We start from the raw sequence: 27,941 nt of genomic DNA, 5'->3' as shown, positions 1-27,941 counted from the left end.
TGACCCCAAAGTCACCGTGGGGGTTTATTTGGTGTCCCCAAGTCCTGCTCCAGCCTCCTGACCCTGGGGTTGGGACATTCAGGGGGCTTTGGGACCCTCAGAGGGACCCCAAAGGTGACACTGAGACCCCCAAAAGTGACACAGAGACCCCAAAGGTGACCCAGAGACCCCAAAGGTGACACTGGGAGCCCAAAGGTGACCCAGGGACCCCAGAAGTGCCCCCAAAGTCACCGTGGGGGTTTATTTGGCGTCCCCAAGTCCTGCTCCAGCCTCCTGAGCCCGGGGTTGGGGTACTGGGGCCTCTCCACGGCTCCGGGCCCGAATTTGAACTCGAGGAACTCTCGGGGGCTGTTGGGAGCCTTGGCCACGAGGCCAGCGAAGAGCACCGAGCCCAGGGGCTGCAGGAACCTCTCGGGGAACTCCACGTCCTGCCCGTGGCCCAGCCACGTCTCCTTGGTCATCATCCCCCTCCCGTCGGGGAAAAACGGCCACAAATCCACGTGCAGCCGGTTGGTCCTGCTGAAATGGACCCGGAAAAACTCCCCTTCCGAGGCTTTTTCCCAAAAAAATCCTTGAGGGTCTTCGACCGGCTGACCGGTGGTGACCACTGCGGCCAACCAGCGGCATTTGGGGACGTCCTGGAGGTACAAACCCACGTCAACGTCGTAATCCCAGGGGATGATGTCCCCGAGGCGGACGGCGCCCAGGAGTGACCCTCCCTCCAGCCAGTGCCGGACACCGGCGGAGTCCAGCTCGGCCAGGACGTGCCTGGCGGTCACTCGGAGGGCCTGGAGGCAGCAGGGGGGTGTCCAGCGTCCGGCCAGGAGGTATTCGGGGGTCTGGGAGCGGACGGTGCCGAAGCAGCGCGGCGTGTCCTTGGCGCAGCCGTGCCAGCGGCGCCGCCCGTCCGGCAGCTCCTCCAGCTTCACCCCAAAGTCCTCCATCAGAGCCCGGTGCTGCTGCTCGCGGAGGGTTTGGGATTTCCACAGGGAGTGGGGAGAGGAGGGAGGGCGAGGGGATAAAGGGAAGGAGTCTGGGAGGAGCAGGAGGCGCCAGCCGCGGAGGGAGGCCTGGATGGACAGCGAGGTGACCACCGGAGTGGACAGAGGGAAGGGCAGGGAGAAAAGATCGCGGCTTCGGAGGAGGAGAACGACTGGGGCTCCGTCCAGAGCTCCACACCGGACAGCCTGATGGTCATTGTGGCCACTCCTGTGGTCATTGTGGTCACTCTGCTGATTGTGGTCACTCTTGTGGCCATTCCGCTCCTTGTGGTCACTCTGTTGATTGTGGTCACTCTTGTGGCCATTCCGCTCCTTGTGGTCACTCTGGTGGCTGTAGCGCGCCGTCCACGCTTTAACGTCCACCTCCAAATCCAAACAGTTCGGCCTGACGTCCCCAACAGCCGCCGCCACCACCCTGACGGTGCCATCCGCGGTGGCCTCCAGGACGTCCCTCATGCGCCGGAGCAGCCCCGGCACGGCCCGAGCGCCGTCGGGCACCAGGGCCACGTGGCGGGTGAGCACGGCCAGCTCCGGGCGCGGCGCTGACCGATGGGGCTGCGGCCGCAGGGACAGCACGGTGACCCCGGCTGGCAGAGTGACCGGGGGGTACGGCGCCTCCTCGCTGACCACCAGCACCGCGAGGCCGGGCAGGGAGGAGAAGGAACGGGCTGTGCCCTCCAGGTCCTGCTCGGGGTCTCGGGAGTCCCGCAGGATGACGGTGACACCGGGGACACCCCCGGGGACACCTCTGGGGACCCCCCGGCACTGCGGGGACCCCCCCGGGGACAGGCGGGAGCAGAGCAGGAACAGCAAGTTCAGAGTGATAGCAGCGGCCAGAGCGGCCTGGCAGGGCGTGATCCTCATCCTGTCCTCATTAATTAATGATTTAACCTCCCTAATTAATGAATTTGTTGGTTTTTTGGGGGGTTAATGCGTTAATTAAGTTGGTTTGGGAGGGTTAATTAAGGAGCTCAGTGGTGGGTGCAATACCGGAAGTGGCCGCGCGGTGGCGCTGTGGAGAAAAAAAATTTTACATTAATTATAAAAATTAACCATTAATTAATGAAATGTTAATGAGGAGCCGGTAATTAAACCCTTAAGAGCCCATAAAAAATTTTTTTATAAAAAATCCCCCTGTGAACACCCCCAAAAAAATCTCCTCCAAAGACGCCAAAAAAACTCCCAAAAATTAACTAAAAACCAGAAAATTGCACCAAAAACCCCCTGAATAGCCCTATAACCCCCAAATCCCCCCAAAACTTCCCCAAAATCCCCTAAAATCCCCCAAAACCCCCTTTAACCCCCCAACATCTCCTTTAACTCCCCAAAAAACCCCAAAACTCCCCAAAATCCCCTTTAACCCCCAAACCCCCCAAAATCTCCTTTAACCCCCCAAAACATTCCTAAACCCCCCCAAAACCCCCTTTAATCCCCCAAAACCCAAAAACAAATCCCCTTTAACCCTCCCGTCTCCACGGCAACTACACCTCCCTCTGACCACGCCCCTTCCTCCTTAAACCCCGCCCCTCCCTTTAAACCCCGCCCACTCCCCTTTAAACCCCGCCCACTCTCCCATTTAAACCCCGCCCACTCTCCCATTTAAATCCCGCCCCCTCCCATTTAAACCCATCCCGTCTCCCCTCCAAGCCCCGTCCCCTTTCTCTCCTAAGCCACGCCCCTTTGTCCCCAAGCCCCGCCCCGTTCCCGGCTCCCTTTCTGGCAGGAAGCGGCGCGGGCCCGTGGCTCCCTTTGTGGCAGCGGCCATGGCGGCCGAGCGGGCCCCGCCGGCCCGGGCCGCTCCCGCCGCCGCTCCCGCCGCCTCTCCCGCCGCCCCCGCCGCCTCCCCCGGGCCCCGAGCCCCGCCACGAACCGGCCTCAGCCTGCCCGGCATCCTGCACTTCATCCAGCACGAGTGGGCGCGCTTCGAGGCCGAGAAAGGGCGCTGGGAGGCCGAGAGGGCCGAGCTGCAGGTAATGGCGGCGGCGCTCCCTCATGAGGGGAAGGGACGGCCCGGGGACACCGGGAGGGGACACCGCGACACCGAGACCGGACAGCGCGGCGCCATCTTGGGAGGAAATGGCGGCACCGGCGGCGGGAGAGGGGGAGGGGACACCGGGAGGGGCGGGGGGACACCGGGTGGGACACCGGACACCGGGGATAGTGGGAGTGGCATTGGGGATACTGGGAGGGGTGTGGGGATACTGGGAGTGACACTGGGATGGCACTGGGGATGCTGGGAGTGGCACTGGGGATACTGGGAGGGGACACCGGAGAGGGGTGTGGGGACACCGGGAGGGGACACCGGGAGTGGCACTGGGGATACTGGGGATACTGGGGGGGACACTGGGATGGCACTGGGGACACTGGGAGTGGCACTGGGAACATTGGGAGGGACACTGGGGATACTGGGACATTGGAAATGACACTGGGAGGGACACCAGGAGTTGCACTGGGAACACTGGGAATACTGGGATGGGTATGTGGACACTGGGAGTGGCACTGGGGATACTGGGAGAGACACTGGGGACACTGGCAGTGGCACTGGAGATACTGGTAATACTGGGAGAGACACTGGGATGGTTGTGGGGACACTGGGAGAGACACTGGGAATACTGGGAGTGGCACTGGGGACACTGGGAGTGGCACTGGGAACATTGGGAGGGACACTGGGGATACTGGGATGGCACTGGGGATACTGGGAGTGGCATTGGGGATACTGGGAGGGGTGTGGGGATACTGGGAGGGACACTGGGATGGCATTGGGGACACTGGGAGTGGCACTGGGGACACTGGGAGGGGACACCGGAGAGGGGTGTGGGGACACCGGGAGGGGACACCGGGAGTGGCACTGGGGACACTGGGGATACTGGGGGGGGCACTGGGATGGCACTGGGGACACTGGGAGGGACACTGGGGATACTGGGACATTGGAAATGACACTGGGAGGGACACCAGGAGTTGCACTGGGAACACTGGGAATACTGGGATGGGTATGTGGACACTGGGAGTGGCACTGGGGATACTGGGAGGAGACACTGGGGACACTGGCAGTGGCACTGGAGATACTGGTAATACTGGGAGAGACACTGGGATGGTTGTGGGGACACTGGGAGAGACACTGGGGATACTGGGATGGCACTGGGGACACTGGGAGGGGTGTGGGGATACTGGGAGGGACACTGGGATGGCATTGGGGACACTGGGAGTGGCACTGGGGACACTGGGAGGGGACACCGGAGAGGGGTGTGGGGACACCGGGAGGGGACACCGGGAGTGGCACTGGGGACACTGGGGATACTGGGAGGAGACGCTGGGCATACTGGGGACACTGGGATGGGTGTGGGGATACTGGGGATATACTGGGAGGGGACACTGGGGATACTGGGAGTGGTGTGGGGATACTGAGAGGGACACTGGGGATACTGGGAGTGGTGTGGGGACACTGGGAGGGGACACCGGTGATACTGGGGATACTGGGAGTGGCACTGGGGACACTGGGGAGACCACTGGGGATACTGGAGATACTGGGAGGGGACACCGGGACACCGGGAGGGGTGTGGGGATACTGGGAGTGACATTGGGGATACTGGGAGTGGCACTGGGGACACTGGGATGGACACTGGGAGTGACACCGGGGATACTGGGGATACTGGGATGGGTGTGGGGACATTGGGAGTAGCACTGGGAGGGGCACTGGGGACACTGGGAGTGGCACTGGGGATACCAGGACATTGGAAATGACACTGGGAGGGACACCAGGAGTGGCACTGGGAACACTGGGAGTGACACTGGGAATACTGGGATGGCACTGGGGACACTGGGATGGGTGTGGGGACACTGGGAGGGACACTGGGAGTGACACTGGGGACACTGGGGACACTGGGAACACTGGGAGAGGTACTGGGGATACTGGGAGTGGCACTGGGAACACTAGGATGGGTGTGGGGACACTGGGAGTGGCACTGAGGATACTGGGAGGGACACTGGGAAGACTGGGGATACTGGGAATACTGGGAGTGGCACTGGGAGGGACTGGGAACACTGGGATGGGTGTGGGGACACTGGGATGGCACTGGGGATATTGGGAGGGACACTGAGGGCACTGGGAACACTGGGAATGGCACTGGGGATACTGGGAACACTGGGAGGGACACTGGGAGTACTGGGAGGGACACTGGGATGGGTGTGGGGACCCCGAGAATGGCACTGGGGATACTGGGATGGGTGTGGGGACATCGGGAGTAGCACTGGGAGGGACACTGGGAATACTGGGAGTGGCACTGGGGATACTGGGATGAGTTTGGGACATTGGGATGGCACTGGGAACACTGGGAGTGGCACAGGGGACACTGGGATGACACTGGGTGTCCCTGCAGTGCCACCTCCTCAGGGTCAGGGACACTCCCTGGGTGTCTCCTGGGTGTCCCTGGGTATCCCTGTCACCCTTGGGTGTCACTGATGTTCCCAGTGTCCCCAGGCACAGGTGACGTTCCTGCAGGGGGAAAGGCAGGGACAGGAGAACCTGGGTGTCCCCTGGGTGTCCCCTGGGTGTCACTGGGTGTCCCTGTCACCCCTGGGTGCCCCTGATGGGTGTCACTGGTGTCCCCAGGCGCAGGTGACGTTCCTGCAGGGGGAGAGGCAGGGACAGGAGAACCTGAAGCTGGATTTGGTCAGGAGGATCAGGATGTTGGAATTCGCCCTCAAACAAGAAAGGTAAGAAGCAAAAAAAATCATAAAATTTAAAGTTTTATTTTAAAACTGAAATTCTACAAATAAAACAAAAATTTTGCAGAAAAGCGCAGGAATTTTGAGAAAAAAAATCAAAAATTTTATAAAAATCCCAAAAAAATCATACAAAAAATGCCTAAAAATCTCGAAAAAATCTTAAAATCTCCTAAAAAACCCAAAAATCACTGCAAAAATCACCCAAAACCCCCCAAAAAATCCCCCCCAAAAAACCCCAAAACCTCTCAAAAATCCCCCAAAAATCATTTTTAAAAAATCACAAAATAAATCTCTAAAAAATTTGCAAAAAAACCCCAAAATCCCCCAAAAAACTCAACCCCCTCCAAAAAAAAAAAAAAAAACAAAAAAACCCCAAAATCTCCCAAAAATCACCTAAAAATCATTCAAAAAATTACAAAAAAAAGTCAAAAAATCACAAAAAACCCCTCAAAACCCCCCCCAAAAAATCCTCCCAAAAATCACCCAAAAAATCCCCCAAAACCTCTCAAAAATCTCCCAAAAATTATTTTAAAAATCAAAAACAAAACCCCCAAAAATCCACCAAAAACACTCGCCAAAAATCCCAAAAAATCTCATAAAAAACCCCCCAAAACTTCTTAAAAATTACCCAAAAATCATTTTAAAAATCACAAAAAAACCCCAAAAAAATCACAAAAAAACCCCCAAAAATCCACAAAAAAAGTCCTAAAAATCTCCAAAAATCCCCAAATCCCCTGAAACCCCCAAATTTCCCTAAAAAACCCCAAATTTCTCTAAAATTTTTCCAAATTTTGCATTTTCAGGTCCAAGTACCAGAAGTTGAAATCGGGGCCGGAGGCGCCGGGGGAGAAACGTCCTGAGGAACCTGGTGAGAAAAAAAAACAAATTTTGGGATTTTTGGGGAAATTTGGGGAGTTTTGGAGGAATTTGGGGATTTTTGGGGAAATTTGGGGAGTTTTGGAGGAATTTGGGGGGAAATTTGGGGATTTTTGGGGGGAAATTTGGGGGGTTTTTGGGGGAAATTTGGGGATTTTTTGGGGAAATTTGGGGATTTTTTGGGGATTTTTGGGGATTTTTTCAGGAAATTTGGGGGGAAATTTGGGGAGTTTTAGGGGGAAAATTTGGGGATTTTTGGGGGATTTTTTGGGGGAAATTTGGGGATTTTTGGGGGATTTTTTGGGGGAAATTTGGGGCAAATTTGGAGATTTTTGGGGGATTTTGGGGGGAAATTTGAGGATTTTTGGTCAGGAATTTGGGGTTTTTTTTGGGGAAATTTGGGGATTTTTGGGGGATTTTTTTGGGGGAAATTTGACAATTTTTTGGGGGGGAAATTCAAGGATTTTTGGGGATTTTTTTGGGGCAAATTCGGGGATGTTTTGGGGGGAATTTGGGGATTTTGGGGGATATTTTGGGGGAAATTTGGGGATTTTTTCAGTGACAAATTTGGGGATTTTTGGAGGGGAAATTTAAGGATTTTTGGGGGAAAATTTGGGGATTTTTGGGGGGGAAATTCAGGGATTTTTTAGGGCTGATTTTGGGGTATTTTTGAGGTTTTTTTGGGATGGATTTTGGGGCATTTTTGGGTTGATTTGGGGTTTTTTGGGGCTTGATTTTGGATGATTTTTGGGGTTGATTTTGGGATAATTTTGGGGTTGATTTGGGGTATTTTTTGGGACGATTTTGGGGGATTTTTGGGCTGATTTTGGGGGATTTTTGGGATAACTTTGGGCTATTTTTGGGGGTAACTTGGGGTTATTTTTGGGCTGATTTTGGGGCAGATTTTGGGCTAATTTTGGGCTATTTTTTGGGATTATTTTGGTGGTTTTTTTTAATATTTTAGGGTTTTTAATCCTTTTTTTCTCTCAGTGTCCAACGGCCCCGTGGAGCTCGAGGGCGCCTGGAAGGACGGGAGGAACCTCCTCAGACAGTGAGGCCAAAAATGGGATTTTTGGGGCATTTTTGGGAGGATTTTGGGGTTTTTTTGGGGATTTGGGGATTTTTTGGGGGGGATTTGGGGATTTTTAGAGGATTTGGGGGGTTTTTTTGTGTTTTTCTGGAGGTTTTGGGAGCAGATTTTGGGGATATTTTGGGGGATTTTTGGGGGGATTTTTAGAGGATTTTTGGGGGAAATTTGGGGGATTTGGGAGGATATTTTGGGAATTTTGGGGGAATTTTGGTGGGATTTTTTGGGATCTCAGAGGGATTATTTGGGTATTTTTAATGGAATTTCTTGTGGGATTTTTTGTGGGATTTTTCAGGAATTTGGTGGGATTTTTTGGGGGAATTTTTGTGGGATTTTTGGGGGGATTTTGGTGGGTTTTTTTGGGAATTTTGGGGAATTTTTGTAGGATTTTTTTTGGGAATTTTGGTGGGACTATTTTGGGAATTTTTGGGGGGAATTTTTTTGGGATTTTTTTGGGAATTTTGGGGATTTTTTTGAGGAATTTTTGTGGAACTTTTTTGGGAATTTTTGTGAAACTTTTGGGAATTTTTGGGGATTTTTTTGAGGAATTTTTGTGGTATTTTATTGGGAATTTTGGAGGGGATTTTTGTGGGAATTTTTTATGGGATTTTTTGGGGGTTTTTTTTGGAATTTTTGTGGGATTTTATTGGGAGTTTTTGTGACATTTTTTGGGGAATTTTGTGGGATTTTTGGGGGGAATTTTGTGGGAATTTTCTTTTGAGATTTTTTGGGAATTTCTGTGGGATTTTTTGGGTGAATTTTTTTGGGATTTTACTGGGAATTTTTGTGGGATTTTTTGGGGATTTTTTGAGGAATTTTTGTGGGATTTTTTTAGGAGTTTTTGTGGAATTTTAAGGGATTTTTTGTGGGATTTTTTGGGGATTTTTTGCTAATTTTAGGGTTTCTTTGGAGACATTTGGAACTTTCATGAAATTCTGTACAATTTTTTAAATCCTTTTGACTAATTTTTGTTGAATTTTCATTGATTTTTTTTGGAGATTTCACTGAGAAATTTTTATTAATTTTATTCCTTTTATTCCCATTTTTATTTTTTAACTTCCCACCTTAATTTTTCTTATTTTTCTCTAAAATTTTCTTTCTAAAAACTCAATTTTCAGGTACCTGGAGGAGGTTGGATACAGCGACACCATCCTGGACATGAGATCCCGACGGCTCCGATCCCTCCTGGGCCGGGGCCCCCCCGGAAATTCGGGAATTGCCGAAAATTTGGGAATTTCTTCGGGAATTTCGGGGGCTCCGGGACCCCCCTCCCCTCCCCCACCCACAGAGTCGCTGCTGCTCAGGAGGATCGAGGAGCAGATCCAGAGGTTGGGGAGAAAAATTGGGAATTTTTGGACATTTGGGGGATTTTTGGGATTTTTGGGGAATTTTGGGGATTTTTTGGGGGATTTTTTGCGATTTTTTTGGGAATTTTTGGGAATTTTTTTAGGAGTTTTTTTGATTTTTTTGGATTTTTTGGGGGAATTTTGGGGGATTTTTTTGAGTGGGATTTTTGAGGGAATTTTTGGGGATTTTTTAGGGGTTTTTTGGGAATTTTTTGGGGCTTTTTTCGGGTTATTTTGGGATTTTTTCAGGGTTTTTTGGGATTTTTTGGGGATTTTTTTAGGGTTTTTTTTTTATTTTTGGGGGGATTTTTTTAAGGAATTTTGTGAATTTTTTTTGAGTGTGATTTGGGATTTTTTTAGGGAATTTTTTGGAATTTTTTCCGATTTTTTGGGGAATTTTTGGGGAGGGTTGGGGATTTTTGGGGGGAAGTTTTGGGGGGTTTTTTTAGGGATTTTTGGGGGCATTTTGGGGGATTTTTTGGGGGATTTTGGGGTTTTTTGGGGGGATTTTGGGGAACTTCTGGGAATTTTGAGAGGTTTCAGGATTTGGGAGGAATTATGGGGAATTTTTGGATTTTTTGGGGGAATTTTTTGGGAACTTCTTGGGATTTGGGGGAAAAACTTGTGAATTTTGGGAGGTTGGGGGATTTTTCGGGATTTTAGGGCTTTTTTTAGGGACTTTTTAAATTTTCTTAGAAATTTAAGGTTTTTTTGGGGGAATTTAGGGAAATTTTGGGATTTGGGGTTTTTTGGGGTGATTTGGGGGAATCTTTGGGATTTTTTGGGGGTTGATTTGAGTTTTTTGGGGGAACTTTTAGAATCTTGGGGGGTTGATTTCTGGTTATTTGGGGAACTTTTGGGGATTTTGGATTTTTTTTTTTTTTTGGGGGGGGGGTGGGAGGTTTGAGAATTTTTTGGGGGAATTTTGGGGTTTTTTTGGGGGTGGTTTGGGGGAGTTTATTGACTTTTTTTAGGAAAATTTTAAGGTTTCTTCTCTAATTCCAACATTCTCACCCATTTTTCCACCATTTTTCGCGCCGATTTCACATAATTCCGTTTAAATTTCATTTTAATTTTATTTTTTCAGGATTTTTTCACCCTAAAACTCTATAAATTTGATTTTTTTTCTTGCAGACAGGCGGGGCAGGAGGCGGGGCCGCGCCCCTCCCCCCCCGAGGAGGACAGTGACGAGGAGGAGGAGCCGCCGCGCCCCTCCCCCACCCCAACAAAGGTACCAAAATTACCAAAATTTGGGGATTTTTAGGGGATTTTAGGGGATTTTTAAGGGATTTTTTGGGAATTTTCAGGGCAATTTTGGGGATTTTTTGGGGGATTTTTAGGGGATTTTTTGGAAATTTTTAGGGGATTTTTTAGTGGATTTTTGGGGATTTTTTGGGGATTTTTTGGGATTTTTTAGGGAATTTTTGGGGATTTTTTTAGGGGATTTTTAGGCAATTTTTAGGGATTTTTTTGAGGATTTTTAGGGAATTTTTAGGGATTTTTTGGGGATTTTTTTAGGGAATTTTAGGGGGATTTTGGGGGGGATTTTTAGGGGATTTTTTTGGCGATTTTTTGGGGGGAATTTTTAGAGGATTTTTAGGGGATTTTGCAGGATTTTTTGAGGATTTTTAGGCAATTTTTAGGGATTTTTGGAGGATTTTAAGGGAATTTTAAGGGATTTTTTTGGGAATTTTTAGTGGATTTTTGGGATTTTTAGCGAATTTTTTGAGATTTTTTTAGGGATTTTTAGAGGATTTTTAGGAGATTTTTGGGGATATTTTAGGGGATTTTTTGAGATTTTTTTAGGGAATTTTTTTTGGGGAATTTTCAGGGCAATTTTAGGGATTTTAAGGGAATTTTAAGGGATTTTTTGGGAATTTTTAGTGGATTTTTTTTTGATTTTTAGCGAATTTTTTGAGATTTTTTTTTAGGGATTTTTTTAGAGGATTTTTAGGGGATTTTTGGGGATTTTTTTGGGAATTTTTGGGGATTTTTAGGGGATTTTTTGATTTTTTTTAGGGAATTTTTTTGGAATTTTCAGGGCAATTTTGGGGATTTTAAGGGAATTTTAAGGGATTTTTTTGGGGAATTTTTAGTGGATTTTTTGGGATTTTTAGGGAATTTTTAGGGGATTTTTTGAGATTTTTTTACGGATTTTTAGGGGATTTTTGGGGATTTTTTTTTTTTTGAGATTTTTTAGAGGATTTTTAGGGGATTTTTGGGGATTTTTTTAGAGGATTTTTAGAGGATTTTTGGGGATTTTTTAGAGGATTTTTAGGGGATTTTGGGGATTTTTTTGAGATTTTTTTAGAGGATCTTTAGGGGATTTTTGGGGATTTTTTGAGGATTTTTAGGGAATTTTTTGGGAATTTTTTTGAGATTTTTTAGAGGATTTTTAGGGGATTTTTGGGGATTTTTTGAGGATTTTTAGGCGATTTTTAGGGATTTTTTGGGGAATTTTTAGGTAATTTTTAGGGGAATTTTGGGCCATTTGGGGGGATTTTTACAGAATTTTGGGGGATTTGGGGGATTTCTAAGGAATTTTTTGGGAATTTTAGGGGATTTTTGGGCCATTTGGGGGATTTTAGGGACTTTTTAAGGAATATTTAGGAATTCTGGGGGATTTTTAGGGGATTTTGGGGGGGATTTGGGGGGATATTTTGGGGGGATTTTTTTGGGAATTTGGAGGGATTTTTAGGGAATTTTAGGGGATATTTTTGGGGATTTTTTTTTGAATTTTTAGTGAATTTTTGGGGGGATTTGGGGGGATTTTTAGGGGATTTTTGGGGAGATTTTAGGGGATTTTTGGGGGATTTTAGAGGATTTTAGAGGATTTGGGGGGATTTTGGGGGGATTTTTTGGGGGATTTTGGGGGGATTTTTTGGGGGATTTTGGGAAGATTTTAGGGGATTTTTTTAAACTGAAAATTTGGGGGGGAATTTTTTGCTTTTCGGGTGATTTTTTTGTCCATTTTTGCCCTTTTCTTGTTGCTTTTTCTCCCATTTTGTCCCTTTTTGTCGATTTTTTTCCCTTTTTTTTTCCCATTTTTGTCCCTTTTTGTCCCCAGGGTGTCCCCAAGGTCCCCGAGGAGGACAACGATGACAACGATGACAACGATGACAACGATGACAATGACAATGACAATGACAATGATGAGGACGATGACGATGACGAGGATTCCGAGGACGCCCTGGGGGAGTTTGATTTCCTGGGGACACCTGGGGACACCTTGGGGACACCTGGGGACATCAGGGGTGAGTCTGGGGACACCTGGGGACACCTGGGGACACCTGGGGACATCAGGGGTGAGTCTGGGGACACCTGGGGACTCCTGGGGACTCCTGGGGACACCTGGGGACACCTGAGGTGAGTCTGGGAACACTCAGGGACACCTTGGGGACATTTGGAGTCACCCTGGGGACACCTTGGAGACACCTTGGGGACACTTGGGGACACCTGGGAACACTTGGGGGCACCTGGGCACACCTGGGGACACCGGGGAGCACTTGGGGACACCTTGGGGGACATTTGGGGACACCCCTGTCCCCTGCTCTGTTGTCCCAGGGAGTCACCGGTGTCACCTGCGGGACGGGGACCTGCTGCCACCGCGGCCACCGGGGCCACCACGGCCACCCGAAGGTAGGGACACTCCTGTCACCTGTGTCACCTGTGTGTCACCTGTGTGTGTGTCACCTGTGTCACCTCTGTGTCACCGGGGCCACCACGGCCACCCAAAGGTAGGGACACTCCTGTCACCTGTGTGTCACCTGTGTGTCACTTGTGTGTCACCTGTGTCACCTCAATGTCACTTTTGTGTCACCTCTGTCACCACTGTGTATGTCACCATTGTCACCTCTGTGTGTCACCTGTGTCCGCACTGTCACCTGTGTGTCCCCTCACCTGTGTCCCCTCTGTCCTCAGCAGCCCTGGATGTCCCCAGTGTCCCCAAGGCCACCCCAGTGTCCCCTGTGTGTCCCCCAATGTCCCCAATGTGTCCCCAATGTCCCCAGTGATGTCCCCAATGTCCCCAATGTGTCCCCAATGTCCCCAATATCTCCAATGTCCCCAGTGATGTCCCCAATGTCCCCAGTGTCCCAGTGATGTCCCCAATGTCCCCAAATGTCCCCAAGTGTCCCCTGTGTCCCCAGGGTTGGGTGGCGAGGCGCTGGCCCTGGACGGCCTCGGGGACCTGGCGGAGCTGACGGTGACAAACGACGGCGACAGCGGTGACGTGAGTGTCCCCAAGTGCCACTAGGGTGTCCCTGGTGTCCCTACAGTGTCCCCAGTGTCCCCACGGGGTCCCCAGTGTCCCAACAATGTCCCCAACAGTGTCCCCACAGTGTCCCCAAGTGCCATCACAGTCCTCTCCACCCCTCAATGTCCCCGAGTCCCCAAGTGCCACCATGTCCCCATATCCTCAATGTCTCTAAAGTGTCTCCGGATTGTCCCCAAGTGTCCCTCCCGTCCCCAGGTGTCCCCAAGGTGCAGCTGGAGCCCCTGGCTGACCCTGATGTCCCCAATGTCCCCAGCTGTCCCCAATGTCCCCTGGTGTCCCCAATGTCCCCAGGTGTCCCCGCGGTCCAGCTGGAGCTCCCAGCTGACCCTGATGTCCCCTGATGTCCCCAATGTCCCCAGCTGTCCCCAATGTCCCCTGGTGTCCCCAATGTCCCCAGGTGTCCCCACGGCCCAGCTGGAGCCCCCGTGTCACCCTGCGCAGTCACTACGACGCCGTGCGGGCGCTGGCCTTTGTCCCCTGATGTCCCCAAATGTCCCCAATGTCCCCAGTATCCCCAATGTCCCCGAAGTGTCCCCAATGTCCCCAATGTCCCCAGGTGTCCCCGCGGCCCAGCTGGAGTCCCCGTGTGACCCTGCGCAGTCACTACGACGCCGTGCGGGCGCTGGCCTTTGTCCCCTGATGTCCCCAATGTCCCCAATGTCCCCAGGTGTCCCCAATGTCCCCAGGTGTCCCCAATGTCCCCCCTGTCCCCAGGTGTCCCCGCGGCCCAGCTGGAGTCCCCGTGTCACCCTGCGCAGTCACTACGACGCCGTGCGGGCGCTGGCCTTTGTCCCCTGTCACCCCGCGCTGGTCACGGCCTCCGAGGACGCCACCCTCAAGCTCTGGAACCTGCACAAGCCCCTCGGGCCCCGCAAGTGGGTGACAAACGGGTGACAAAACGGGTGACAAACGGGTGGCAGGGGGTGACAGGAGTGTCACCTCCCCGCCGCGTGGCTCGTTGTCACCGGTTTTGTCACTTGTGTCCCCTCCAGGAGCGCGGCGCTGGACGTGGAGCCGGTGTACGCCTTCCGCGGGCACAGGTGGGTGCCTGAGTGTCACCTGAGTGTCACCAGAATGTCACCAAAGTGTCACCTGAGGGTCGTCTGAGTGTCACCAGAGTGTCACCAAAGTGTCACCTGAGGGTCGTCTGAGTGTGACCAAAGTGGCACCTGAGGGTTGTCTCAATGTCACCAAAGTGTCACCTGGGTGTCACTGAAGTGGCACCAATGTGGCACCGAATTGTCACCTCAGGGTCGCCCTGGTGGCATCAAAATGTCACCTGAGTGTCGCCTCAGGGTTGTCTGAGTGTCACCAAAGTGGCACCTGGGTGGCACCAGAGTGTCACCTGAGGGTTGTCTGGGTGGCACCAAAGTGTCACCAAAGTGTCACCTGAGGGTCATCTCAGTGTCACCTCAGGGTCACCTCAGGGTCGTCTGGGTGTCACCCTCAGTGTCACCTTCAGTGTCACCTCATTCTCACCTGTTTGTCACCTCAGTGTCACCTCCTTATCACCTCGGTGTCACCTGGCTGTGTCTTTATTCCAATTTCTCTCACGTTGTCACCCCGTTGTCACCTCGTGGTGACATTATTCTGGTCTTTGTCCCCATCCCAGGGGCCCCGTGCTGGCGGTGGCGGTGGCAGGAGGTGACCCAGGTGACACAGGTGACACTGTTGTGACTCCTGTCACTTTGTCCCCATCCCAGGGGCCCCGTGCTGGCGGTGGCGGTGGCAGGAGGTGACACAGGTGACACAGGTGACAGCGGTGACACGGGGCTGTGTGTCAGTGCCGGGGTGGACGCTCGGATCCGCTGCTGGCGCCTCCCGCCGCTGGACAGCGACCCCTACGACGGCTACGGTGGGTGACACCGGGGACATGGGGACAGCGGGGACAGCTGGGGACATGGGGACAGCAGGGACAGCTGGGGACATGGGGACAATGCCACCACCAACACCCCCAATGCCCTTGATTGTCCCAATGTCCCCAGTCCCCCCACTGTCCCCAATGTCCCCTGTGTGCCCAATGTCCCCAATCTCCTCAATGTCCCCAAATGTCCCCAATGCCCCCCATGTCACCAATGTCCCCAGTGTCCTCAATGTCCCCACTGTCCTTGATGTCCCCAATGTCCCCTGTGCTGTCCCCAGACCCCGGGGTGCTCCACAGTGTCCTGGACAGTCATGGTGGCACCATCTGGGGCTTGGGGACAATGTCACCACCAATGTCTCCAATGTCCCCAATGTCCCAATGTCCCCAATCCCCCCAGTGTCCCCCATGTTCCCAATGTCCCCTGATGTTCCCAATGTCCCCATTGTCCCCAATCCCCCCGATGTCCCCATGTGTCCCCAATGTCCCCAATCCCCCAATGTCCCCATTGTCCCCATTGTCCCCAATCCCCCCAATGTCCCCAATGTCCCCTGTGCTGTCCCCAGACCCCGGGGTGCTCCGCGGTGTCCCCAATGTCCCCAATGTCCCCAATGTCCCCTGTGCTGTCCCCAGACCCCGGGGTGCTCCGTGCTGTCCCCAATGTCCCCAATGTCCCCTGTGTCCCCAGACCCCGGGGTGCTCCGCGCTGTCCTGGACGGTCACTGTGACGCCGTTTGGGGCCTGGCCTTCGATGTCACCGGCCGTCACCTGGCCTCGTGCTCGGCCGATGGCACCGTGCGCCTCTGGGACCCCCGCGGGGGGGGCACCTGCCTCAGCGTCCTGCACGGGCACTCAGGTGAGCTGGGACACCTGGGGGGACACCTGGGACACACCTGGGGACACCTGGGGACATTGGGGACACACCTGTCCCCTTGGGGACACACCTGGAGTCACACAGACACACCTGGAGACACCTCTGGGACCCCCACGGGGGGGGGGGCACCTGCCTCAGCGTCCTGCACGGGCACTCAGGTGAGCTGGACACACCTGAGACACACCTGGGGACACACCTGGGGACATTGGGGACACACACACACACCTGGGGACAGCTCTGGGACCCCCGCGGGGGGGCACCTGCCTCAGCGTCCTGCATGGGCACTCAGGTGAGCTGGGACACCTGGGGACGCCTGGGGACATTGGGGACACACCTGGGGACACGCCTGGGGTCACACACACACACCTGGGGACACACCTGTGACATGCTGGGAGCACACCTGAGTCACCTGTGAACACCTGGACATGCTGGGGACACACCTAGGAACACTGGGGACACACCTGGGCATGCTGGGGACACACCTGGGTGACCTGGGGACACACAGACACACCTGGGGACACACCTGGGGGAACTGGACACATTGGGGACACACCTGGGGACACACCTGAGGGACTTGGGGACACACCTGGGGACACACAGACACACCTGGGGACACTGGGGACACACCTGAGGGACTTGGGGACACACCTGGGGACACACCTGAGGGTATTGGGGACATTTGGGGACACACACACACACCTGGGGACACACCTGTCCCCTGACAGGTCACGGTGTCCCCACACCTGTGTCACACCTGTCCTGTCCCCTCACAGATCACGGTGTCCCCACGTCGGTGACATTGAGTGACACACCTGTGTCACACCTGTGTCACACCTGTCCTGTCCCCACAGATCACGGTGTCCCCACGTCGGTGACCTTTGTCCCCACGCAGCCGTCCCACCTGGTGGCCGGCTTCCGCTCAGGTGCCACCGTCCTCTACGACCTCGAGGCCACCAAGGCCACCCTGGTGGCCCCAAACGGAGGTGAGTGACCCCCCCCGTGTCCCCAATGTCACCAAGGGCCACCTGGACCCCCTCAGATGTCCCCAAGGGTCACCTGGGGTCACCTGGGACCACCTGAACCCCCCCAATGTCCCCAAGGGCGACCTGAGATCCCCAAGGGTCACCTGGACCCCCCCAATGTCCCCAAGGGTCACCTGAACCCCCTCAAGTCCCCAAGGGTCACCTGAGCCCCCCCCAATGTCCCCAAGGGCCACCCTGGTGTCCCCAAACGGAGGTGAGTGACCCCCCCTGGATGTCCCCAATGTCACCAAGGGCCACCTGAATCCCCCACAATGTCCCCAAAGGTCACCTGAACCCTCCCCCAGTGTCCCCAAAGGTCACCTGAACACCCCCCAGTGTCCCCAAAGGTCACCTGGTGTCACCTGAACCCCCCCAATGTCCCCAAGGGCCACCTGGTGTCACCAAGGATCACCTGAGGTCCCCAAGAGTCACTTGGTGTCCCCTGATGTTCCCAATGTCCCCAAGGGCCACCTGACCCCGCCCTGTGTCCCCAGGTGTCCCCTGATGACCCCAAGTGTCCCCTGAGGTCCCCAGGGGCCACCTGACCCTGACAAGGGTCTCCAATGTCCCCAAGTCTCCCCAGCTGTCCCAAGTGTCCCCAGGTGTCCCCAGGTGTCCCCAGTGTCCCGGTGTCCCCACAGGTGGCAGTGCCCAGGTGAACCAGGTGGTCACTCACCCCTGGCAGCCGCTGACCATCACGGCCAGCGATGACCGCGCCATCCGCTACCTGGACACCCGCACAGGTGGGGCATTAATTGGGTTAATTAATGCTAATTAGCGCTAATTAGGGGTTAATTAGCACGATTGGGAGGTAATGAAGGGAAAAATAGGGGTAATTAGCTTGATTGAGAGGTAATTATGGCTAATTAGGGGTAAAATAGGGGTAATTGGCTTGATTTGAAGGTAATTAGTGGTAATTAATGGGTAATTAGGGAGAAAGTAGGGCTAATTGGCTTGATTGGGAGGCAATTATGGCTAATTAGGGGAAATGGGGTGATTAGGTTTATTGGGAGGTAATTAGGGGTAATTAGGGGAAAATGGGGTAATTAGCTTTATTGGGGTGATTGAGGTAATTAGGGAAAATGGGGTAATTGGCTTGATTGGGAGGTAATTAGGAAGAAAATGTGGTAATAAGCTTGATTGGGGTTGATTAGGGGGTAATTTAGGATAATCAACTTTATTGGGCTAATTAAGGGGTGGCTGGGGAATAATTAAGGGTTAATTAGGGGTAATCAGCTTTATTGGGGTGATTATGGCTAATTAGGGGGTAATTCAGAGTAATCAGCTTTATTTGGGTAATTAAGGGGTGGCTGGGGAATAATTAAGGGTTAATTAGGGGTAATTAGCTTTATTGGGAGGCAATTATTACTAATTAGGGGTAATTTAGGGTAATTGCTTTATTTGGGTAATTAAGGGGTGGCTGGGGAATAATTAGGGGTTAATTAGGGCTAATAAGCCTTATTGGGGTGATTGGGGTAATTAGGGGTAATTAGGTTTATTTGGGGTAATTAGGGGGTAATTATGTTTATTTGGGGTGATTAGGGGTAATTAGCTTTATTAGGGGTGATTGGGGTAATTAGGAGTAATTAGTGGTAATTACCTGCCCCCGCCCGTCCCCAGGTCAGGTGGTTCACTCGATGGTCGCTCACCTGGACGCCGTCACCTGCCTGGCCCTGGACCCCAGCGGAGCCTTCCTGCTGTCCGGCAGTGAGTGACCACTGACCGCTGAGTGACCAATGAGTGACCATTGCTGAGTGACCAATGAGTGCTGAGTGACCGATGAGTGACCATTGTCATTGTCCTGCTGTCCGGCAGTGAGTGACCACTGAGTGACCAATGAGTGACCATTGCTGAGTGACCCATGAGTGCTGAGTGACCCATGAGTGACTGATGAGTGACCATTGTCATTGTCCTGCTGTCCGGCAGTGAGTGACCAATGAGTGACCAATGAGTGACCATTGCTGAGTGACCAATGAGTGCTGAGTGACCGATGAGTGACCATTGTCATTGTCCTGCTGTCCGGCAGTGAGTGACCACTGAGTGACCAATGAGTGACCACTGAGTGACCACTGACCCATGAGTGACCAATGAGTGACCAATGAGTGACCGATGAGTGACCATTGTCATTGTCCTGCTGTCCGGCAGTGAGTGACCACTGACCACTGACCCATGAGTGACCACTGAGTGACCCATGAGTGCTGAGTGACCCTGAGTGACCCATGAGTGACTGATGAGTGACCGATGAGTGACCAATGAGTGACCAATGAGTGACTGATGGGTGACCATTGTCATTGTCCTGCTGTCCGGCAGTGAGTGACCACTGACCGCTGAGTGACCGATGAGTGACCAATGAGTGACCAATGAGTGACTGATGAGTGACCATTGTCATTGTCCTGCTGTCCGGCAGTGAGTGACCACTGAGTGACCAATGAGTGACCACTGAGTGACCATTGCTGAGTGACCCATGAGTGCTGAGTGACCCTGAGTGACCACTGAGTGACCAATGAGTGACCACTGAGTGACCCATGAGTGCTGAGTGACCCTGAGTGACCCATGAGTGACTGATGAGTGACCATTGTCATTGTCCTGCTGTCCGGCAGTGAGTGACCACTGAGTGACCACTGAGTGACCCATGAGTGACCGATGAGTGACCAATGAGTGACCGATGAGTGACTGATGAGTGACTGATGAGTGACCATTGTCATTGTCCTGCTGTCCAGCAGTGAGTGACCACTGACCACTGAGTGACCGATGAGTGCTGAGTGATCAATGAGTGACCAATGAGTGACCACTGAGTGACCCCTGAACGCACCAGTGTCCCCTCACTGTCCCCTGTGTGTCACCTGTGTCACCTCACCTGTGTGTCCCCACAGGTCACCTGGCCCAGCACACCTGTGTGACATTAATGTCCCCATTGTCCCCCCACAGGTCACCTGGCCCAGCACACCTGTGTGACATTAATGTCCCCTGTGTGTCCCCACAGGTCACCTGGCCCAGCACACCTGTGTGACATTAATGTCCCCTGTGTGTCCCCACAGGTCACCTGGCCCAGCACACCTGTGTGACATTAATGTCCCCATTGTCCCCCCACAGGTCACCTGTCCCAGCACACCTGTGTGACATTAATGTCCTCTGTGTGTCCCCACAGGTCACCTGGCCCAGCACACCTGTGTGACATTAATGTCCCCATTGTCCCCACAGGTCACCTGGCCCAGCACACCTGTGTGACATTAATGTCCCCATTGTCCCCCCACAGGTCACCTGTCCCAGCACACCTGTGTGACATTAATGTCCTCTGTGTGTCCCCACAGGTCACCTGGCCCAGCACACCTGTGTGACATTAATGTCCCCATTGTCCCCACAGGTCACCTGGCCCAGCACACCTGTGTGACATTAATGTCCCCATTGTCCCCCCACAGGTCACCTGGCCCAGCACACCTGTGTGACATTAATGTCCCCTGTGTGTCCCCACAGGTCACCTGGCCCAGCACACCTGTGTGACATTAATGTCCCCATTGTCCCCCCACAGGTCACCTGGCCCAGCACACCTGTGTGACATTAATGTCCCCTGTGTGTCCCCACAGGTCACCTGGCCCAGCACACCTGTGTGACATTAATGTCCCCTGTGTGTCCCCACAGGTCACCTGGCCCAGCACACCTGTGTGACATTAATGTCCCCATTGTCCCCACAGGTCACCTGGCCCAGCACACCTGTGTGACATTACTGTCCCCTGTGTCCCCACAGGTCACGACTGCTCGCTGCGGCTGTGGCACCTGGCCCAGCACACCTGTGTGACATTAATGTCCCCATTGTCCCCCCACAGGTCACGACTGCTCCCTGCGGCTGTGGCACCTGGCCCAGCACACCTGTGTGCAGGAACTCCCCGCCCACCGCCGGAAGCACCACGAGGCCGTTCTGGCCGTGGCCTTTCACCCCCGGAGGGCCCTGAGCGCCAGCGCCGGCGCCGACGGGCTGGCCAAGGTGTTTGTGTGACACCTGGGCACACCTGGACACACCTGGTGGCACCTGGGGACACGTGGGACACACCTGGACGGCGCTGGATGGGGACAAGAGGTGATGCCATTTGGTTCTCTGTGTGTTGGTGGCACCTGTGGTGGCTTTCCCTTGACCTGGGACACACCTGGACACACCTGGGCACACCTGGTGGCACCTGGGGGCACCTGGAGATACCTGAGGACATGTGGGACACACCTGGACGGCGCTGGATTGGGACAGGAGGTGGTGCTGGTTTTTTCTCCATGTGTTGGTGACACCTGGGGACACCTGGGGACACCTGGGGGCACACCTGGTGGCAACTGGGACACACCTGGACAGCGCTGGATTGGGACAGGAGGTGATGCCATTTGTTTCTCTATGTGTTGGTGGCACCTGGGGACACCTGGGCACACCTGGGGACACGTGGGACACACCTGGACAGCGCTGGATTGGGACAGGAGGTGGTGCTGGTTTTTCCTCTATGTGTTGGTGACACCTGGGGACACCTGGGGGCACACCTGGTGGCACCTGGGACACACCTGGACAGCGCTGGATTGGGACAAGAAGTGGTGCCATTTGTTTCTGTGTGTGTTGGTGGCACTTGGTCACAACTGGACACACCTGGACACACCTGGTGGTACCTGGGACAGCACTGGATTGGGACAGGAGGTGGTGCTGGTTTTTCCTCCATGTGTTGGTGACACCTGGGGACACCTGGGGACACCTGGTGGCACCTGGGACACAGCTGAGGACAGATGGGACACACCTGGACACACCTGGGACACACCTGGACACACTTGGACAGCGCTGGACTGGGACAGGAGGTGGCACCAGGGTGACATCATTTGTTTCTGTGTGTTGGTGGCACCTGGACACACCTGGACACACCTGGTGGCACCTGGGACACACCTGGGGACACCTGGACACACCTGGTGACACCTGGGACACACCTGGGGACACCTGGACACACCTGGGACACCTGGGACACACCTGGGGACACCTGGACACACCTGGTGACACCTGGGACACACCTGGACACACCTGGGGACACACCTGGGCCAGGCCAGGTGCTGGTGCCATTTATTTCTCAGTGTTGGTGACACCTGTGGTGGCCTCTGTCACCTCCCTGTGCCCAGGTGTGACACACCTGAGGTGCCACCTGGGGACAGCAGATCTTGGGATTTTTCCTCCACAAATTTTGGGATTTTTTCCCCCAAATTTTGGGATTTTTTCCCCTCAAATTTTCAGATTTTTCCCTCAAATTTTCAGATTTTTCCCTCAAATTTTCAGATTTTTCCCACCCCAATTTTTGAGGTTTTTGTCCCAAATTTTTTTGGATTTTCCCCCAAATTTTTTTGGTTTTTTTTCCCCCAAGTTTTAGGATTTTTCCCCAAAAAATTTTTAGGATTTTCCCCCAGATTTTTGGGATTATCCTCAGCCAAATTTTGAAATTTTCCTGCAAAATTTTTTGGGATTTTTCCCCCCAAATTTTGGGATTTTTTCCCTCCAGTTTTGGGAATTTCCCCCCCTAATTTTGGAATTTTCCCCCTCAAATTTTGGGATTTTTCCCACCCCAATTTTTGAGTTTTTCATCCCAATTTTTTGGGGATTTTTTTCCCCAAATTTTTGACACTTTTCCCAAAAAAATTTTGACATTTTTCCCCAAAATTTTTGGCGATTTTCCCCCTCAATTTTTAGGATTTTCCCCCAAATTTTGAGATTTTTTTTTCTTCTTCTTCCAATTTTTGGGGATTTTCCCTCAAATTTTGGATTTATTTTTTTTCCCCCAATTTTTGGGAATTTTTTTCCTTCCAATTTTTTAAACTTTTCCCCCAAATTTTTTGGGATTTTTTTCCCCTAAAAATTTTGGGATTTTTTTCCCCCTTTTGTAAATTTGTACAGCCCAACCCTCCCCTTAAAAAAAACCCCAAAATTTACCCAAAATCCCCAAAAATTACCCCAAAATCCCCCCAAATTCCCCCCCAGGGGCTGCCAGCGCTGCCTTATCACCGTGTGATAATTTGGGAGCCCCAAAATCCCCCAAATTCGCCCCAAAATCCCCCAAATTTCCCCAAAATTCCCCTTTTTAACGGAGTTTTCTCGATATTTATTTGGTGTTTTTTTGGGGGGGAGGGAGGGGGTTGTTTGGGGTGGGGGAGGGGAGGGAATAAAGGAATTTTTTTGGCAAAAAAAAAATTAATTTTTGGGTGATGGCCCTGAGATGGAAATGGGACAAAAAAAATTGGGAAAAAAAGGGGAAAAAAAAACAGGAAAAAAACTGGGGGGAAAAGGGACGAAAATTGGGGGAAAATTGGGAGAAAAGGGACAAAAATTGGGGAAAAAAAGGGAAAAAATGGGGGGAAAGGACAAAAATGGGGAAAAAAGGGATAAAAAAGGGACATTTCCAGTGTCACCACCCCCCCAGTGTCCCCAAAATCCCCGGAATTGTCCCCAAATCCCCCCAAAATGTCCCCAAATTCCCAGAATTGTCCCAAAAATCCCCTGATTTGTTCCCAAATACCCCAAATTACCCCAAATCTCCCCCCCAGTGTCCCCAAATTCCCCCAAATTGTCCCCAAAATGTCCCCAAATTTCCCAAAAATGTCCCCAAATCCCCAGAATTATCTCCAAATCCCCCAAAATGTCCCCAAATCCCCCAAATTGTCCCCAAATTCCCCCAAAATGTCCCAAAATCCCCCAAATTGTCCCAAAATTTCCCCAAATTGTCCCAAATTCTCCTGAATTGTCCCCAAATCCCCAGAATTGTCCCCAAAATTCCCCCCTGTGTCCCCAAATCCCCCAAATTGTCCCCAAATCCCCCCTCAGTGTCACCTTCTGTCATCGATGGGACCCCCCCCATGGGCTGGGGACACTTGGGGACATTAGGGGACATTTGGGGGGGGTCACAGGGGACATTGAGGGGACACTTGGGGACATTGAGGGGACACTTGGGGGTCACAGGGACATTTGGGGACACGGAGAGGCAAAGGGGACATTGGGGGGACACAGGGAGGTGGCACTGGGGACACTTGGGGACATTGGGGGGACATTTGGGGGCATTGAAGGGTCACGGGGGACACTTGGGGACATTTGGGGGGTCACAGGGGACATTGAGGGGACACTTGGGGGGTCAAAAGGGACATTTGGGGGGTACAGGGACATTGAGGGGACACTTGGGGACATTGAGGGGACACTTGGGGACATTGAGAGACATTGAAGGGTCACAGGGGACAATTGGGGACATTGGGGACACTGGAGGAGCCCCTTGGGGACAGTGAGGGGTTCAGGGGACACTGGGGGGGCACAGGGGACATTGGGGGGGGGACAGGGACTGGGATTGGGGACAAGGACACCATGGGGACACCATGGGGACAGGAACTGGGACAGGGACTGGGATTGGGGACAGGGACACAAACTGTATTTGGGGACACTGACTTTAATGGGGACAGGGACTGGGACTGGGATTGGGGACACCATGGGGACAGGGACTGGCACTGGGATTGGGGACACCTTGGGGACACAAACTGGAATTGGGGACACAGATTTTAATGGGGACAGGGACTGGGGACAGGGACAGGAACTGGGATTGGGGACAAGAACTGGGGTGGGGACAGGAACAGGGACAGTGACAGGGACAAAGAATGGGATGGGGACACCATGGGGACAGGAACTGGGACAGGGACATGATGGGGACACCATGGGGACAGGAACTGGGACAGGGACATGATGGGGACACCATGGGGACAGGAACTGGGACAGGGACATGATGGGGACACCATGGGGACAGGAACTGGGACAGGGACATGATGGGGACACCATGGGGACAGGAACTGGGACAGGGACATGATGGGGACACCATGGGGACGGGAACTGGGACAGGGACATGATGGGGACACCATGGGGACGGGAACTGGGACAGGGACATGATGGGGACACCATGGGGACGGGAACTGGGACAAGATCTGGGAGTGGGGACAGGAACTGGGACAGGGACAGGGACTGGGGACAGGGACACGATGGGGACAAGAACTGAGGTGGGGACACGATGGGGACACAAAATTCAATGGGGACAGGGACTGGGACAGGAACTGGGATGAGAACCAGAACATGGATTGGGACGGGGACACCTTGGGGACACAAACTGGAACTGGGGACATGAACTGGGACAGGGACACCATGGGGACAATGACCAGGATGGGGACACAGAATTCAGCGGGGACACAAACTGGGACAGGAACCAGGATTGGGGACACAAACTGGGACAGTTTGGGGACACAGAGTGGGACAAGGACGTGATGGGGACGAGAACAGGGATGGGGACAAGAACAGGGATGGGGACATTATGGGGACAAGAAATGTAATGGGGACAAGAACCAGAATGGGGACACAGAATTCAGTGGGGACACAAACTGGGATGGGGACAGGAACCAGGACAGGGACATGAACTGGGACAGGGACAGGGACTGGGACATGATGGGGACAAGAACCAGGATGGGGACATGAACTGGAATTTGGGACACAAACTGGGACAGGGACATGATGGGGAATCAAGAATCAGGATGGGGACCCAAACTGGAACTGGGGACATGAACTGGGACAGGGACACAAACTGGGACTGGGACATGACGGGGACACCTTGGGGACACAAACTGGAATTGGGGACATGATGGGGACACAAACTGGGACAGGGACATGAACTGGGACAGGGACACAAACTGGGACAGGGACACGATGGGGACACCTTGGGGACACAGACTGGAATTGAGGACATGAACTGGGACAGGGACATGACGGGGACATGATGGGGACACAAACTGGAACTGGGGACACCTTGGGGACACAAACTGGGACAAGAACTGGGACTGGGACATGATGGGGACACCTTGGGGACACAAACTGAGACTGGGGACACAAACCAGGACGGGGCCACCACCCTGGAGGGGACACCGGCCTGTCCCGGCCTGTCCCCAGGGTGTCCCCAGGGTGTCCCCAGGGTGTCCCCAGGTGTCCCCAGGTGTCCCCAGATGTCCCCAGGTGTCCCCAGTGTCACAGCCCCGTCCCCGGGGGGGCGTGCGCCGCCAGCAGCAGCCTCAGGGGGGTGGTGGCACTGTCCCCGTCGCTGTCCCCGTCGCTGTCCCCGTCGCGCTCGGGCCGCACCATCCGGTCGTGTTGGCGGCTGAAACGCCGCGCGCGCCGGCTGCGGGACCAGTATGGACCAGTGTGGGCCAGTGTGGACCAGTGTGGACCAGTATGGACCAGTGTGGGCCAGTATGGACCAGTACGGACCAGTATGGACCAGTATGGACCAGTATGGACCAGTACGGACCAGTACGGACCAGTATGGACCAGTGTGGGCCAGTGTGGACCAGTATAAACCAGTATGGACCAGTATAAACCAGTATGGGACGGTATAAACCAGTATAAACCAGTATGGACCAGTGTGGACCAGTATAAACCAGTGTGGGATGGTATAAACCAGTATAAACCAGTATAAACCAGTATAAACCAGTATGGACCAGTATGGACCAGTCCAAACCAGTCCAGTCCAGTCTAAACCAACACAAACCAGTATAAACCAGCCCAAACCAGTACAAACCAGTCCAAACCAGTATAAGCCAGTACAAACCAGTCCAAACCATCACAAACCAGTCCAAACCATCACAAACCAGTACAAACCAGTCCGAACCAGTATAAACAAGTACAGACCAGTCCAAACCAGTCCAAACCAGTACAAACCAGTCCAAACCAGTATAAACCAGTACAAACCAGTAGGGGCGGCGCTCGTCGGGGCCGAGGCTGCGCCAGAGCTGGGCCAGGTCCCGCGTGGCGGCCGTGGAGGTCAGCCCGGGGATGGCACTGCCACCAAAGTGTCACCAAGTGTCACCAAAGGCCACCAAAGTGACATTAAATGGCACCAAAGTGACACCAAACGGCACCAAATGGCACCAAGGTGGCACCAAAGTGACACCAAATGGCACCAAGTGGCACCAAGGTGGCACCGACCCCCCGTGTCACTGTGATGTCACTGTGATGTCATTGAGGTGTCACCACCCCCCACTCAGAGGTGGCCCCTGTGTCCCCTCCCCAGGGTCCTCTGCTGTCCCCAATGTCCCCAATGTCCCCTTGTCCCCAGTGTCCCCAATGTCCCCAATGTCCTCAATATCCCCAAATGTCCCCAATGTCCCCAATGTCTCCTGTGTGTCCCCAGTATCCCCAAGTGTTCCCAATGTCCCCACTGTCCCCAATGTCCCAAATGTCTCCTGTGTCCCCAATGTCCCCAATGTCCCCACTGTCCCCTCAGTGTCCCCAATGTCCCCAATGCTCTCAATGTCCCCACTGTCCCCGCTGTCCCCCTGTCCCCAATCCCCCCAGTGTCCCCAGTGTCCCCAGTGTCCCCAATGTCCCCAATGTCCCCGCTGTCCCCTCAGTGTCCCCGCTGTCCCCAGTGTCACCTCATGTACTCTCGGCGGTTCAGGCGACAGAACATGATGAAGCCGTTGACACATTTCCGCTTCCGGGGACGTCCCTGTCCCTGTCCCTGTCCCTGTCCCTGTCCCTGTCCCTGTCCCCGGCCACGGGTCACCCCCCGTGTCCCCTCGGGGCCACCGGAGCCGGACGGGTCCTGTGGGGACAGGGAGGTGACACTGGGGTGACATTGGGGTGACATTGGGGGGTGACATCGAGGGGAGGGAGGTGACACTGAGGTGACACTGAGGGTGACACTGGACAAAAGGAGAGGGTGACATTGGGGGTGACACTGAGGTGACACTGAGGGTGACACTGGGGTGACATTGGGGTGACATTGCGGTGACATTGAGGGTGACACTGAAGTGACACTGAGGGTGGCACTGAGATGACATTGAGGGTGACATTGAG

The 27,941-nt window shown here is 53.3% G+C and overlaps 3 protein-coding genes and 2 long non-coding RNA genes across 5 annotated transcripts; 3 read left to right on the top strand and 2 right to left on the bottom strand.

Moving 5' to 3' along the window:
• The first annotated feature begins 16 nt into the window (after positions 1 to 16).
• Positions 17 to 27,815, top strand: LOC310918384. Its single transcript, XR_014591653.1, has 3 exons — positions 17 to 114; positions 156 to 195; positions 27,804 to 27,815. It is a non-coding gene; the product is annotated as an uncharacterized lncRNA (long non-coding RNA).
• On the bottom strand, positions 156 to 3,059 carry FKRP (fukutin related protein). Its single transcript, XM_083877241.1, has 2 exons — positions 2,872 to 3,059; positions 156 to 2,013 (listed from the first exon to the last, which is right to left on the bottom strand). Exon 2 carries the CDS (start codon positions 1,863 to 1,865, stop codon positions 228 to 230), a length of 1,638 nt encoding a protein of 545 aa, XP_083733367.1. The 5' UTR covers positions 1,866 to 2,013; positions 2,872 to 3,059; the 3' UTR covers positions 156 to 227.
• Positions 2,927 to 13,951, top strand: LOC310918276 (striatin-4-like; the record flags this gene model as incomplete). Its single annotated transcript, XM_083877131.1, has 10 exons — positions 2,927 to 2,971; positions 5,611 to 5,714; positions 6,530 to 6,594; positions 7,593 to 7,653; positions 8,808 to 9,017; positions 10,170 to 10,266; positions 12,103 to 12,289; positions 12,600 to 12,674; positions 13,184 to 13,266; positions 13,868 to 13,951. Exons 2-10 carry the CDS (start codon positions 5,686 to 5,688, stop codon positions 13,949 to 13,951), a joined length of 891 nt encoding a protein of 296 aa, XP_083733257.1. The 5' UTR covers positions 2,927 to 2,971; positions 5,611 to 5,685.
• On the top strand, positions 13,969 to 21,268 carry LOC310918275 (striatin-4-like; the record flags this gene model as incomplete). Its single annotated transcript, XM_083877130.1, has 8 exons — positions 13,969 to 14,186; positions 14,304 to 14,351; positions 15,015 to 15,166; positions 15,861 to 16,028; positions 16,898 to 17,029; positions 17,710 to 17,811; positions 18,689 to 18,775; positions 20,893 to 21,268. The coding sequence occupies 8 exons, from the start codon at positions 13,969 to 13,971 to the stop codon at positions 21,060 to 21,062; spliced, it is 1,077 nt and encodes a 358-aa protein (XP_083733256.1). The 3' UTR covers positions 21,063 to 21,268.
• On the bottom strand, positions 21,490 to 21,978 carry LOC310918385. Its single transcript, XR_014591654.1, has 3 exons — positions 21,934 to 21,978; positions 21,800 to 21,852; positions 21,490 to 21,593 (listed from the first exon to the last, which is right to left on the bottom strand). It is a non-coding gene; the product is annotated as an uncharacterized lncRNA (long non-coding RNA).
• Positions 27,816 to 27,941: the final 126 nt, after the last annotated feature.

The sequence above is a fragment of the Zosterops lateralis genome (genome assembly GCF_965231275.1).
Source record: "Zosterops lateralis genome assembly, chromosome: 23".
NCBI lineage: Eukaryota > Metazoa > Chordata > Aves > Passeriformes > Zosteropidae > Zosterops > Zosterops lateralis.
This window is presented reverse-complemented; position numbering and strand designations above follow the sequence as displayed.